General features: G+C 39.7%; 1 protein-coding gene across 2 annotated transcripts in view; it reads left to right on the forward strand.

The window, feature by feature from the left end:
• LOC130930978 (sushi domain-containing protein 6-like) overlaps positions 1-14,353 on the forward strand; it is a 28,156-nt gene that overhangs the window by 11,429 nt on the left and 2,374 nt on the right. For both annotated transcript variants that reach the window (XM_057859371.1, XM_057859372.1), the window contains 5 exons: positions 2,371-2,559; positions 2,674-2,865; positions 5,113-5,307; positions 9,289-9,421; positions 9,611-9,963. In XM_057859371.1, coding sequence (XP_057715354.1) covers positions 2,371-2,559; positions 2,674-2,865; positions 5,113-5,307; positions 9,289-9,421; positions 9,611-9,963 — 1,062 coding nt within the window. The remainder of the gene's footprint in view (positions 1-2,370; positions 2,560-2,673; positions 2,866-5,112; positions 5,308-9,288; positions 9,422-9,610; positions 9,964-14,353) is intronic.

Here is a 14,353-nt window from a genome sequence, read left to right on the forward strand (position 1 = left end):
CATTATCGTGTGTTTCAAAACAAGCAAGCCTGGAGTGCAGCTTAGCTTGAAGTAGAGGTTAGATTTTGTGCCCGAACCCGAACCCGACCCACAATTTAAGCATTCACGTTCAGGTCAGGTCGGGTCGGGCCGCCATGCCGGACTAATAAATTATTTAAAAAAAAAAAAAAAAAAAAAAAATGGAGAGCATGCTCTCTGTATTGCGCTTTTGCTTGTGCGTGTGCACGAACGCCGTGGCGCCGGCCGCTTTTTCTTCTTGTCCTCCCGCTGCACGGCCGAGGCGCCGCCCTCTCCTGTTCCCTCTCCTTGTCAGAGAGGCGCGTCCATGTGAGAACAATATCCCATACACTCAGAAATATGTTTAACAAACTTTCCCAGCGTTATTTCGTTGTGTGAATGCTTTGATAATTCAAAAAAAAATATGTAGATTATTTAAACATTAAGAAAACTTGCGTTTTTTTCTGCCAACTCGAAGAAATGAAAATAAATTGCTGCTGCTGCGTTTTTTCCGCGTCACTCAAAAAAAAATAAAAAATAAAAAATAAATAAAATGGAGAGCAGCGCAGGCTCTCTGTATTGCGCTTTTGCTTGTGCGTGTGCACGAACGTCGTGGCGCCGGCCGCTTTTTCTTCTTGTCCTCCGGCTGTAGTTTGCGCACGGCCGAGGCGCCGCCCTCTCTTGTTCCCTCTCCTTGTCAGAGAGGCGCGTCCATGTGAGAACAATGTCCCACGCACTCAGAAATATGTTTAACAAACTTTCCCAGCGTTATTTCGTTGTGTGAATGCTTTGATAATTCTAAAAAAAATATGTAGATTATTTAAACATTAAGAAAACTTGCGTTTTTTTCTGCCAACTCGAAGAAATGAAAATAAATTGCTGCTGCTGCGTTTTTTTCCGCGTCACTCAAAAAAAAAAAAAAAAAAAAAAATCGGGTTTTTCGGGCTCAGGCCTGCAAATCTAGTTAAGTGATCGAGCTCGGGCCGGGTCGGGCCTCAATACCAGCGGGCCGTGTCGGGTCGGGCTGGATTTTTTAGGCCCGAACTAGGCTCTAGCTTGAAGGACATCATAAACAGCGGTGAGGTGAGTGAAGGACAGGCGTACAATAAGAAAATGTCACGCGTTGTGAACATATGATAGAAAGTATGTCTCATTTTAGTCCTGTTATGGTTTCGTCAGACGAAAACTGGCATTGGTATCATATTTTTTAATCTCCCAAGACATGTTTTTGAAAAAATTGTTCATCGACGAATTATTTTCGTTATCGTCATCATTGAAACGAAAACAACAATGGTTCAAATCTAAATCTTAATGGACCGCACCATCTTCATTTTGGTAGCGAAAAGAGAAACGATGGTGGTTAAAAATGAGAATTTTTTGGAATGCAATATACGGCCTGAGGGCCACGCCCAGTCCATTGTCAGTCTCTGACGGGCTTTACAATGTTTATGAAGTCTAAAGAAAATTGTTTTGCACATAAGGAAAATTGTTTTGCTTTAATGCTTTTTGTTTTTGCCTTAACAAACATTTGGGATCGGTTATCCCAAATGTTGCTTTAGCCTTTAAAGGTCAGTGCTGAGTGATCATCACACGCTGAATGTAACTCGTAGCATTAGCATAACATTTGCGCTAGCATTAGCATTAACGTTAGTGTGGCGAGCGTCCTCTTAAACTCTCGGTCAACTTTTTTTATATACAGTTTTTAGCGTCCAGCTGGGTATAATTAGTTGAAAATAATGTAGCCTACTGTTTTGTGTTCTATCATCATGAATTCATCATATTGTCCTTGTCCTTTTAATGTTGATTTGAAATTGTGGGAAACCTTTACATCTATTTCTTTATTTTTGGACTAAAACATTTTGAGTATTCGTCAACTAAAACTAGACAAAAGTTTTCTGGGTTTTTGTTAGGGTTGCAGCTATCGATTATTTTAGCAGTCGATTAATTGATGAACTAGTGAGTTCGAATAATCGAGTAATCTGATAAGGAACATAAAATATTAAGATACCTGAGCTTAGCCCTAAACGGTATAAAAAATAAATAAATGAGGATCTGAGAACAACAAAAGAACAATTGGCTAACTTGAATAGGAAAAGTCCGCTAGCTTAAATGCTATAAAATGCTAACGTTTTTTTTTTTTTTTCTTTTTTTTTTTCAATGTTCTTAGTAAATCGTTCAAACACATTTTCCCACAAAAAAACGGTTAAATATACCAAGCAACTAAATTACGAATGCATTAAAAAAAACAGCGCAAACAAAAACTAAACTAAACATGCATAATCATGAAATACAGCATGAATCCTTGAATGTCAAACCAAGTGTATGGCGGACCACTGTTAATTATTTTTTAACTCTTTATTCCTTGTCCACCAGCTTGTCTGCCCATATCTAAACCAGAGAACGGGGGCTACACCTGCCACCCATCCCCTTGTCGGTTTTCCCATGGTACTGTCATCGAGTTTTTTTGCCATCCGGGCTTCGTCCTGGGCGGGGACTACAAATACGTGACCTGTCAGGATGGACAGTGGGACAGCCCCATGCAGGTTAGGTGTGTCAAACAAGGTGTGTAACTCTGTTCACAGCGTTGGATATACTTTTCTATTTCTTGTTTACTAGGCTTTGAGTGTCTTACTATTATTCTTGACAAATATCTTAACCCTGTGACTCTCACTTAAGGGTGTATGAGACCCTTCACGGAGCTGCACGTTTTTTCTAACCTGACCGACACTAACATCGGCGCCTTCCCCGTTGGCGCTGTGCTACAGTACCGATGTGACCCGGGTTACCAGCCGGACGGACCTACCATCATCAGCTGCACTGCCTCGGGACACTGGTCCTCAGAACCTCCTCGCTGTTTACGCACCAATGGTAAAGTCATATATGCGTCATACTGTGCGGCGGTAGCAAGAGGCTTATTTGATTGTATTGTGATCAACAATGTTGTCACAGATTACTTGAAAAAGTAATTTAATTACTGATTACGCCTAAAAAAAGTAATCTAGTTACTTTACTGATTACTTCATTATCAAAGCAACTAAGTTACTTTAAAAGTAATCTATCAGTTACTTTTTACCCATTTTTCTCCCTTTGACGCCTCAACATAAGAATGACAACAGAAAAATGTCATCACATGTAATTGACTTTCCGATGATTGAATTTAAAGGGGACTATCAGAATTTCGCGCTAGCTTAGCCACTCCGGAGCCCTGAAACTAACAAATATCTGACAAACTGCTTGGAATTTGTTGAAATCAACTCCACTGACCAATTAAACCCCGCTAACTCTAAGATTAAGCCTAATGTCAAAACTTACGAATTTCGGGTTATGGTTAACAGTAGAGCTGGGAATCTTTGGGCACCTAACGATTCGATTACGATTACGATTCAGAGGCTCCGATTCGATTATAAAACGATTATTGATGCACCCCCCTCCTTTTTTTAAAAATGTTTTGTACATTAGTTCCAAAATTGTTCAAAAATACTTTCAGGCTAAACCAAACTACTATTTCAGTATCAAGTTAACATATAGAAGTAAACAAATATACAAAAATAACAGTAAATAAAAAACTCCAGTCCCCATTCTGTATCAGCAGCTTTAAACTACATTCAATTAATTTAATGTTGTGAATCAACCGTTAAAGTTGTTAAAATTGCTCCCGTTATTTCATAATTTCCCTTTTGTCTACTTTCGACATGTGAAAGTTTTAAAACTATTTTAAAGATAGATTCAAGTCAATATTTTACCGATTTAGGAGTATTTTAAAAGTATTTTAAAGTTAATTAGGTTTGCTTGGAAGGTTCGCTACAACAGCCTTGCAGGGACGTGTACTGCTTTAAGATGGCGGCCATTTACTAACGCCCACATCTAGCTTTTTGTAGGTGTGCTGCTAACGCTACCGAATCAATAATGCATCTAGTCGTATATAAATGATATCTACCATAACATTATGCTACTTTGTAGCAGCTTTTCGGCAGCAGTCAGGTATGTTGTTGTGTTTTTTTATCTCGTGACATGAGTTGAGCTAGAGCCGTGAGTTGAGCATTGGCATTACCCGAGGGGCCGGGTAATGAGAAGCATGATGTTTAGTTACTCTCGCTCCGTTCCTCATTGACCGCGCGGCGCACTGAGTGTGTTCTACTTGCGCTTTACTTGGCATATTTCAATAATCGGAATTTGGATGTTTGTGAATCGTTCTCGAATCTTCCACGGCCGAATCGTGAATAATCTAAGAATCGGAAATTTTGCACACCTCTAGTTAACAGCATATCAGTGCCAATGTAAAACAATGCAAACTGACGGCACAATAATAAACAACTCACAAGTGGATTGTACAGTGCAATAAACACAAAGATGGTGGCGGGCGCGGATGCACGTGCAGCCATGCACGTTAACAACCCGGAAGTACTCCTCTCAACACACACGCGGTCAATTTGGCCACAAAAAGTGGCGGCAACTAAGCACTTTACACTCTGTCGGACTTACAACACATCCCACAGATGCTGAACGAACACATCACCTCACGGCATGAATGTGAACCACGCATATGATGTAAAAAAAAGCTTGCCAACTTGGAGTGATGACTGCCCGTCGTTGCTACGGCAAAGCTACGAAACGGCTGCGCATGTAGGGGGTCCAACCTTTTGCTGATACCCTCCAGAATGAAGGAAAAATACCTTCATTCATGGATATCCACAGATCAACATTCCCTCGCAACGTCTCAATACTCGGCGCGAATGTCCACCCGCCTCAGTCCCACAACACGTGACGCGAGACCAAAACAGGAAATAGCTAAGAGGTTGTCATGGAAACACGTACCGGGAACCTTTTATTTGAGCATTTTCTATTCAAAATGCTCTTCGTACATGACTACAATATTCTTCATTCTACATATGTTATGAGGCAATGAAAAAATAGTAACGCAGAGACACTAAGGAAACTAACTTTAATCAGATTACTGGTGTAGAAAAATGAACGCGTTAGATTACTCGTTACTGAAAAAAGTAATCCGATTACAGTAACGCGTTACTAACTAACGCGTTACTGACAACACTGGTGATCAAGCAATATGGTGTTAAGAAAAATAATTGGATCATTTTTCGTCCATTTCTTCGACAGTGTGCCAGTCTCCATATGAGCCAGAGAACGGAGGGTACACCTGCCACCCATCCCCGTGTGGTAGACTCTCTCATGGCACCGTGATTGAGTATTTCTGTGATGAAGGTTACATCCTGAAGGGAGAATATAAATACCTCACCTGTCAGTATGGCGCCTGGGACGACCTCATGCAGATCAGCTGCATAATGGAACAAGGTAAGGTATATTTAATCCTTTCAAAGTAGTGTACTAAAATCAAAGTTTTTAGGGAGGTTCTATGGAGTGTGCAGTTTTAATTTTCATCTTAGCCTTATGGACGAAAATACTTAATAGTCTGTGTAATATTTTAGTCATTTCAAAATGGGTTATTTTTAGGGCTGTCAAAATTATCGCGTTAACGGGCAGTAATTAATTTTTCAAATTAATAACGTTAAAATATTTGACGCAATTAACGCCCCGCTCAAACAGACTAAAATGACAGTAAAGTGTAATGTCCGCTTGTTTTTTTGGTGTTTGGCACCCTCTGCTGGCGTTTGGGTCCAACTGATTTTATGGGTTAGTACCATGAGTGAGCATGGTGTAATTATTGACATCAACAATGGCGAGCTACTAGTTTATTTTTTGATTGAAAATTTTACAAATTTTAATAAAACGAAAACATTAAGAGGGGTTTTAATATAAAATTTCTATAACTTGTACTAACATTTATCTTTTAAGAACTACAAGTCTTTCTATCCATGGATCGCTTTAAGAGAATTTTAATAATGGTGATGCCATCTTGTTGATTTATTGTTATAATAAACAAATACAGTCCTTATGTACCGTATGTTGAATGTATATATCTGTCTTGTGTCTTATCTTTCCATTCCAACAATAATTTACAGGAAAATTTGGCATATTTTATAGATGGTTTGAATTGCGATTAATTACGATTAATTAATTTTTTAGCTGTAATTATTGTAATTAACTCGATTAAAAAATTTTAACCGTTTGACAGCCCTAGTTATTTTTCCTCTAGTTTTCGTCGATGAATACTCGATCAAGAACTTATCAAAACATTTTTTAACCATTTTGACAGCATGTTTTGAAAAATGTATGCAAACTATTATAATCAAAAGCAGGTTCATACCAGTACTAAATTAGAAGCAGGTCTGTCTAAACTTAAAAATATAAAAAACGAGATGTTAACTGCTAAGAAGTTATGTCCAAACCACCTAACGCAGCACTTCTTTTTATGATGAGTATGTTTCAAAACAAGCAAGCCTGGAGCGAAGCCTAGCTTGAACGACACCGGTAAGTTTTGGAGCGCAGCACGTCACATGAATGTCATAAGAAAAAACTGCTATGATGCAGGCTAACTACACGTACATCGTACAGGTAATCCCTGGGTTACAAACGGGTCCGTTCCTACTCTGGCCACGTAACCAGAATTTCCACGCAACCCGGAATTAACCCTTAAGTGCCCCTTACATCTCAAAATAACTATCCAAAAACATGTATTATACATCACTGTACTCTCCTCGCCAAGACGTTGGAGCTAATTCCAAACTCGACAGGGAGCTAAGCTGACTTCGTGGCTCTTACTCATATGTGTGCGTCCACTCTTCGTGTGCGTAAATACGTTCGTGTCAATGCGCTTTCACTCGTGTGCGGAAGTACAACCTGCTCTATATTATATATTATAATCAAATACAAATTTCACCAAAGGGCAGAATATTCATATTCATAAAGTAAAGTAAAAAATAAGATACTGTGAGGTACGTAAGGTACTGTTTACACAACTTGAAAAAAATAAAATTAAACAAAAAAAAGAAAATGACTGGAGACAAAATGGCAGACAAGACTCCATCATCTTAAAGTTGAAATTACGTAAGTCGGGTACTTCGTAACCAGCACAGAATCTGTAACCTGTACAGAAAATGTCACCCATTGTGAACATATGATTACAGTGGATATTGGACTGTGCCAAGGAGTTCTGTAAGTCTTTAGCAGACACTCTAGGGTTCTTTTTTACCTATGAGTATTCTGCGCTGAGCTCTTGGCGTCATCTTAGGTGGACGGCCACTCCTTGGGAGAGAAACAACAGTCCCAAACTCTCTCCATTTGTAAAAAACTTTGATGAACATCCAGACTGGTTTTGTATCCTTTCCCAGCTTTATACAAATCAACAATCCTTGATCGCAGCTCTTTTGACTGAGCCATGATGCATATCAGACAATGCTTTTCATCAAGACAATTCTTATCAGTTGTGTGTTTTATAGTGGGCAGGGCAGCTTTAAACCACTCATCAATGATTGGGCACACACCTGACTTAAATTATTTGGTAGAAATTTGTTTCAATGGCTCTTTAAGTCTCCTTAGGCTGAGGGTTCACTTACTTATTTTCCCCCTACTGTTATTGTTTGCATGATTGCTATCCTCATTAAAATATAAAAACCTATAAATGTTTGAGTGGTTTTAGTTAAAGCAGACTGTTTTTTCATCTGTGTGATTTTGACAAAGATCAGATCACATTTGATGGTGATTTTATGCAGAACTGTGAGAAATTCCAAAAGGTTCAGATACTTTTCCATACCACTGTATTAATAAAATTAAAGTGAAAAACAAGATACTCTGATGGACAATAAGGTACTGTTTACATAACTAATAACATGGCGGACGAGACTCCGACGTTGTAAAGTCGAAATTGCGTAAATCAGGTACCCCGGGAACTACCTGTACAATTGGAAAATGTCACGCATTGTGAACATATTACGGAAACAGTCGTATTTTTATCTCTTTGGCATTAGTCTTGTTATGTTTTAGTCTCCCATGACACGTTTTTGCTCAATATCGTCTCTTATTGTCATGAAAAATGTTCGTCGACGAAAAATTTTATCATCATCGTTGATGAAAACAATCATACCCTGATGGAAAAAAATCAGCAATTGGTGAGTTTTCCAATGTTGAGGCGAAAATTGGTGGTGACTCTGCATATTGAATTGGAATAGACCCTACTCATCTACGTCACAAAATGGGCGTGTCGCTGTTTCCGGCCGCCATATTGTACCTATTTTTTAGACCTATTGTCATTGTTTTCAATTAGTCGAGCAAGTTATAGAGCAATTCGTGGAAGCCCCGGTGTTATCTGATGCTGTAAACTCATTGGATGCGTTGCATAAAAGGCGTTACGTGGAAAAGCTTCAGTTTATCCATTCGCCAGATCCGTATTTGATGCCTAAATCGATGTTTTTCGACCCGTTGGCTTCGCCTGACATCTGCTATCCTGATATTTACAACTATCTTGTCCACACAAAATCAGCCTATTCTCACGAAAGTTAGAAAAACTTTAAGAGCTTGGAGGCTTATAAATGCTACGTTGCTGGTTGGGTGAAACAGGTCCTCGTACACGAAAATTCGGTAGGAATCTCGTGCTCGGAAGGTGAGTTACGAAATTTTCAATTCAAAATCTTTTGTTCTTGCTAACATCCACTGTCAAGTCTAATGTATTTCATATCATTTGTCAGTGGAGCTAGGGCTTTTAATGTTTATATGGTTTAGCGATAGCGCTCTCACTACATACATATATAATATGTAATAAATATGAAGTGCGATAGCACTACTCCAGATTGTCCCTAGTTGAATTTATTTTTTGGCTTTTGACCTCAATAGTGAAATTGTAAATTAATTGTATGACAACTGTCTGACTATCCACTTATAATTATATATTTTCAGGTAGTTCATTCACAACGTCTGAGTGTATGTTGTCGGCGATTAGCCTAGCAATGATCTTAATTGTGGTTCTCAGCCCAAAACCCTCTAAATATATATTAAATGCATCTTACCAGATATAAAATGACTACTACATAATCTGTGGTAGTCGTTTGGAGCCCAGTTTTCTCGTCGAATTGCAGCAGTCAATCTCGGTCTCCTCTTCGGGTCTTTCGGAATACGGTAAAAATTCAAGTCTCTCCGTCTATCTTCTCTGTTTTTGCAACCGACCACCACACACGACTGCACGATTTTGATTATTAATGTTAACGAGCAGAAAAACACGCCATAATAGGAGGAATTTACGAAGCGCTAATGCATTAACATGACGAGTATACGGACAACATGGCGCGGGGGCGTGGCTGTGACGTCACGTGAGTAGGGTCTATAGAATTGTTCGAATTCATTTGAAAGTGTGACTGAATTTCCTTTATTGTTCTCTTTTAGGCCGCGATACATCCTTACCATTGGGGATGCCAACTTGGTCCATAGTGTCGTCCACAGCAAGCTCGGTGGCCCTCATCCTTCTCTTGGTGGTGCTGTTTGTGCTTCTGCAGCCAAAACTGAAATCCTTCAATCGGTGAGGCAAAAAAGGGAGACATTAACAGACAAACGTGTATGGATTGCAGTTGAAGTTTTCCCACCAGTTGTAAAAAGTTATTAATCAACTTTTAACAACACATTTTTAACACCATTCAATCTATATGTGGTCCAATTCTCTGTGTGGTGAATGTGGCTACAACCACTACTTCTGTCAATTTCCAACCAGACGGGACGAGGGTGTGTCAGGCCAACCCGTGTCCATAGTGGTGGAAGGAGTCCAGGTGACTCTACCCTCGTACGAGGAGGCGGTCAGCAATAATGCCTCGGCTCCCAGCTCAGAGTCTCGCGTGCAAATTGTGTTGTCTGAGGAGCAAGCCAGTACGCCGGAGGCCGGCCCCTCTCGGCCAACTTCCTTAAAACGGCTGCACTCGGAGACGGCTGTGGTGCACCCTTTGCCGCCTTCGCCGTCCTCATCTTCATATTCCAGCTGGACTCAGGAACATGCCGACGCTTCAGCTCTGTCGCCTGACGACCGGCACGGCTTCCCTCTGCTTGACTCGGAGGTGGAGTGTTCTGATGGTGAGGCCTTGTTTTTGTGCGCGCTTCTTGTTTTTAAGTCATGTGATCAGGGCTAGGCGTTTAATTGAGTTCATTGATTTATGATGCTAAAGATGCTATGAAATACTACGGCAAGTAACTTTAAAATGATAGCAGACTATATGGACGCTTTCACACTAGCACTGTTAGCTCCGTTTTAAACGGACCAGAGTTTGTAAATGGTTTGTAAATGTAAATGCGCATCTGAACTCCAGTTCTCGGGCCAAACAAACAAACTCTGGTACACGATACACAAAATCAGGTTCTACACAGAATCGGGTTCTACTGTGGTGGTTGTGTTTTGCATGCTGTTGCTGAACGTACCGTGTGAGAGTACAGTGGCATAGACAGGCAGAGCCTCTCAGGGTGGCCGTTTCGTGAGTCTCGCTCTCCTGGAGGTGGCAACAATTTGACAGTCAAAAAGTCACAAAAGTGAGAGCGATTACGCGCCTCAGTAACTGTGAACCACGCAGTTTCCTTTCGTGGATTAATTTTGCCCTATGGTTTTTTTATATACTCCAGTTCGCTCGGCATTGAATCAGGAGGTAGCCACCCCGCCGCTGGACGAGCTGCGACTTGCTATGTTATGCTATGCTACATTACGTGCCGCGTCACAGCACCACGCTCTAACTCTCCACGCTCCCTCCCCTCCCAGGCGGGAGGTATTGCCTCTTCTATTCGTCCAATCAATGAGTGCGCCTTTCATCCACGTGATGCTACTTGTAAAGTTCAATTGGCGCAGTGTGAATGCTGTACCTTTTCAACAACTCATTTGCAAGAGTTGCTGCGAGGAGCCCTCCAACCAGACCTTGGTCCTCTTTGTCTAGTATGAAAGCGCCCTATGTTGGATACAAATTAGGGCTGTCAAACGATTAAATTTTTAATCGAGTTAATTACAGCTTAAAAATTAATTAATCGTAATCAATCATAATTAATCTTAATAAATCGCAATTCAAACCATCTATAAAATATGCCATATTTTTCTGTAAATTATTGTTGGAATGGAAAGATAAGACAAGATGGATATATAGATTCAACATACGGTACATAAGTACTGTATTTGTTTATTATAACAATAAATCAACAAGATGGCATTAACATTATTAACATTCTGTTAAAGCGATCCATGGATAGAAAGACTTGTAGTTATTAAAAGATAAATGTTAGTACAAATTATAGAAATTTTATATTAAAACCCCTCTTAAGAAAATCAGTCGCACCCAAGCGCCAGCGGAGGGCGACAAAACTCCAAAAAACACAAGTAACAAGTTGGCATTGCACTCTGCTGTCATTTTAATCTGTTTGAGCGGGGCATGTGCGTTAATTGCGTCAAATATTTTCACGTGATTAATTTAAAAAATTAATTACCGCCCGCTAACGCGATAATTTTGACAGCCCTAATACAAATCCATCCAAAAAAAGTGACAGCAAAGGCTTAATAATGAAATTAGATCCTAATTCGTCTTGCCTCGGCCCCGCCCAGTAAAAATCATCTCCTAACAGAAAATGATACTAGCATGCTATCAGTAGGCTTTCTATTCTCTTGTTGCCGTGTGACCGTTCTGTTATTCTGTCAACGTATACTTGCTAGCGCAGCACTAGAAAGCTAAAAATTATCATCAATTCTGTTTATGATGTCACTCGTGCTGCTACGATCAGTCGATTAACTTGAGTAATTCGATTAGAAAAAAGCTTTGAATCAAATTTTGCTGCTTCGAGCATTTAAGTAGAGTGGTGTTGTAATGATTTCTTTTGAAAGTGTTTGCATTTAGTTGTATTTTGGATGAATACATTACCCTCTGGTGGCAACAGTGCATATGACATAACTTATTTAACATGGCTGAATCCAGCTGCTCCCTGTTAAGACCAACCTGAGTTTTTGTTTGAGTTAATGTTTTTTATGCATTCTTAATTTAGTTCATAGGTATATTCAACTGTTTTTTTTTTTTTTTTGTGGGAATACGTGTTTGAACAGTTTGTTAAGAGCATTGTAAGAAAAAAAAAGTAAACAACATTAGCATTTTGTAGCATTTAAGATAGCGGACTTTTGACAATTGTTCACTTGTTGTACTTAGATTCTTATTTATTTTATTTTTTTATACCATTTGAGGCTAAGCTCAGGTATTTTAATTGACTTTTAAATGAAACTGCAATTCTGCGTAGTGTGAAGGAACACTCAGGATTTTTTTTTTTAATATTCGCATCTTTTGAAAGCGTAATATTAGCAAGCCTTTGTTTTACTCTCCTAAAATGTATTCTGCAATGCATTATATGTTCCTAATCCGATTACTCAATTATTCGAAGTAAATAGTTGATAGATTAATCGACTACTAAAATAATCAATAGCTGCAGCCCAAGATGTCACATCCAGAATTGATGGAAAAAAAAGTAGGCGTTCCCTGATGCATTGCTTTGAGTGGAATAACTATGAAATTGATTTTTTTTTTCTTTAACAACCCGATTTGAGCTCCAAATTCATTTTCCATACGAAAAATTCAAAGTCATTTTCATTTTTTTTGACATGGTTACTATTTCCTAGCACCTGAAGACACCTATTGCCATTCCATGGTATTCAATGAGTTAAATAACCCTGGACACCTGTCGATTATGTAAGAAGCTTGAAATCATTTACAGTGGGGCAAATAAGTATTTAGTCAACCACTAATTGTGCAAGTTCTCCCACTTGAAAATATTAGAGAGGCCTGTAATTGTCAACATGGGTAAACCTCAACCATGAAAGACGGAATGTGGGGAAAAAAAACAAAAAATCACATTGTTTGATTTTTAAAGAATTTATTTGCAAATCATGGTGGAAAATAAGTATTTGGTCAATACCAAAAGTTCATCTCCGTACTTTGTTATATACCCTTTGTTGGCAATAACAAAGGCCAAACGTTTTCTGTAACTCTTCACAAGCTTTTCACACACTGTTGCTGGTATTTTGGCCCATTTCTCCATGCAGATCTCCTCTAGAGCAGTGATGTTTTGGGGCTGTCGTTGGGCAACACGGACTTTCAACTCCCTCTACAGATTTTCTATGGGGTTGAGACCTGGAGACTGACTAGGCCACTCCAGGACCTTGAAATGCTTCTTACGAAGCCACTCCTTTGTTGCCCTGGCTGTGTGTTTGGGGTCATTGTCATGCTGAAAGACCCAGCCACGTCTCATGTTCAATGCCCTTGCTGATGGAAGGAGATTTTCACTCAAATTCTCTCGATACATGGCCCTATTCATTCTTTCCTTTACACAGATCAGTCTTCCTGGTCCCTTTGCAGAAAAACAGCCCCAAAGCATCATGTTTCCACCCCCATGCTTCACAGTTGGTATGGTATTCTTCGGATGCAATTTAGTATTCTTTCTCCTTCAAACACGAGAACCTGTGTTTCTACCAAAAAGTTCTATTTTGGTTTCATCTGACCATAACACATTCTCCCAGTCCTCTTCTGGATCATCCAAATGCTCTCTAGCGAACCGCAGACGGGCCTGGACGTGTACTGGCTTCAGCAGGGGGACACGTCTGGCAGTGCATGATTTGAGTCCCTGGCGGCACATTGTGTTACAGATAGTAGCCTTTGTTACTGTGATCCCAGCTCTCTGTAGGCCATTTACTAGGTCCCCCTGTGTGGTTCTGGGATTTTTGCTCACCGTTCTTGTGATCATTTTGACGCCACGGGGTGAGATCTTGCATGGAGCCCCAGATCGAGGGAGATTATCAGTGGTCTTGTATGTCTTCCATTTTCTAATAATTGCTCCCACAGTTGATTTCTTTACACCAAGCGTTTTACCTATTGCAGATTCAGTCTTCCCAGCCTGGTGCAGGTCTACAATTTTGTCTCTGTTGTCCTTCGACAGCTCTTTGGTCTTGGCCATAGTGGAGTTTGGAGTGTGACTGACTGAGGTTGTGGACAGGTGTCTTTTATACCGATAATGAGTTAAAACAGGTGCCATTAATACAGGTAACGAGTGGAGCTTCGTTCGACCTCGGTAGAAGACGTTAGACCTCTTTAACAGCCAGAAATCTTGCTTGTTTGTTGGTGACCAAATACCTATTGTCCAACTAATTTGGAAATAAATTCTTTAAAAATCAAACAATGTAATTTTCTGTTTTTTTTTTCCCCCACATTCTGTCTCATGGTTGAGGTTTATCCATGTTGACAATTACAGGCATCTCTAATCTTTTCAAGTAGGAGAACTTGCACAATTGGTGGTTGACTAAATACTTATTTGCCCCACTGTACATTTGCTGGTTCAAAAGAAAAAAAAGATAAAAAATCAATTTGAAATCAGTTTTTCAAAAAAATACAAATTTTCATTTGAAAGGCGAGGAGGCACCCAGCCCTACTGTCTAATGAAAATGTTGTGCTTTTTGCAG

The sequence above is a fragment of the Corythoichthys intestinalis genome, chromosome 15 (genome assembly GCF_030265065.1).
Source record: "Corythoichthys intestinalis isolate RoL2023-P3 chromosome 15, ASM3026506v1, whole genome shotgun sequence".
Lineage (NCBI taxonomy): Eukaryota > Metazoa > Chordata > Actinopteri > Syngnathiformes > Syngnathidae > Corythoichthys > Corythoichthys intestinalis.